This window comes from Alligator sinensis, unplaced genomic scaffold, assembly GCF_000455745.1.
Source record: "Alligator sinensis unplaced genomic scaffold, ASM45574v1 scaffold247_1, whole genome shotgun sequence".
Lineage (NCBI taxonomy): Eukaryota > Metazoa > Chordata > Crocodylia > Alligatoridae > Alligator > Alligator sinensis.
In genome coordinates, this window is record NW_005842002.1 from 2,536,597 (window position 1) to 2,537,543 (window position 947).

The following is a 947-nucleotide window of genomic DNA, read 5'->3' on the forward strand; positions in this document are numbered from 1 at the left end:
CAACTCCTTTGCATAACTCACCCTCAGAGGGAGGGATCTCTTTTCTCCTTCTAGCACTCATTTTTTCCCATTACCTTTAGTCTAGTAGAGAAAATCCCTTTCCAGCAGTGCCATAAAAACATTCAGAAAACAGGTACTACAATTATATTGGAGAATGCAGTGGTGGATCAAGGCAGTCCTGCTGGGAATCTTAGGGACTTTTAATAATCACTGTGCATAACCCCTGAAGTCAGTGCATGTTTCACTGCACAAATGCATATCACTGCATTCTGTTCGTTTCCCATATCTTTTCTTCCCAATGGCAAGCTCTATGTAACCAGGACATACTGCTTGAATGGAGATGGTTCACTGCCATTTAAGGAAAGGAGGACAATTTTCTCACTCATTACTCTGTGATGAGTTAATTAATTAGCCCAATAAATCTGTTCTTTACAATGGGAAACTAGCACAGAGCTTTTTTAAAATAACAATTACTGGTTTCTTTTTTAAACTAGTTTCAAAAGAAGAAACCCTGCATTAAACGTTTTATAATTTAGGAACCTACTACATAGCAGCAAAACTACATTAGACTTTCTGATTTTTCCATAGTGTCCTTGGATAGATACACCACCCAGTAGACCATGTTAAATGCTCCAAATGTAACAGGAAATAAAATGCGCGCATATTTGTCTATCTTACTGGTGCCAGAGTTGGAGACTGGAGGAGCAGGAGGAACTATAGCAGACGCCTTTACAGACACTCCCAAAGTATTAGCTGTGGTCTGAATCTGCTCCAGTCTAGATCCGAGTAAATGATGCATGGATGGAGATCCAGCTGTGGCATGCTGGGATATATATCCAGTTAAAATTGGGGTGGAGGGAGGAGCTGGAGGTGTAGCTCTTGCAGAAGCCAATGTTTCTGTTGCACTGGCACGACTGAAAGGGTTTGGACTTGATGCTGAAAGAGTG

The 947-nt window shown here is 41.1% G+C and overlaps 1 protein-coding gene across 1 annotated transcript in view; it reads right to left on the minus strand.

Annotated features, from left to right (window-relative positions):
* Window positions 1-559: 559 nt before the first annotated feature.
* The window catches only part of GABRA4 (gamma-aminobutyric acid type A receptor alpha4 subunit), a 94,513-nt gene continuing 94,125 nt past the window's right edge, over window positions 560-947 (minus strand). The window contains 1 exon segment of the mRNA XM_014519037.1: window positions 560-947. This exon segment is cut by the window's right edge and continues 14 nt beyond it. Within this exon segment, the coding sequence (XP_014374523.1) occupies window positions 560-947 (388 nt within the window).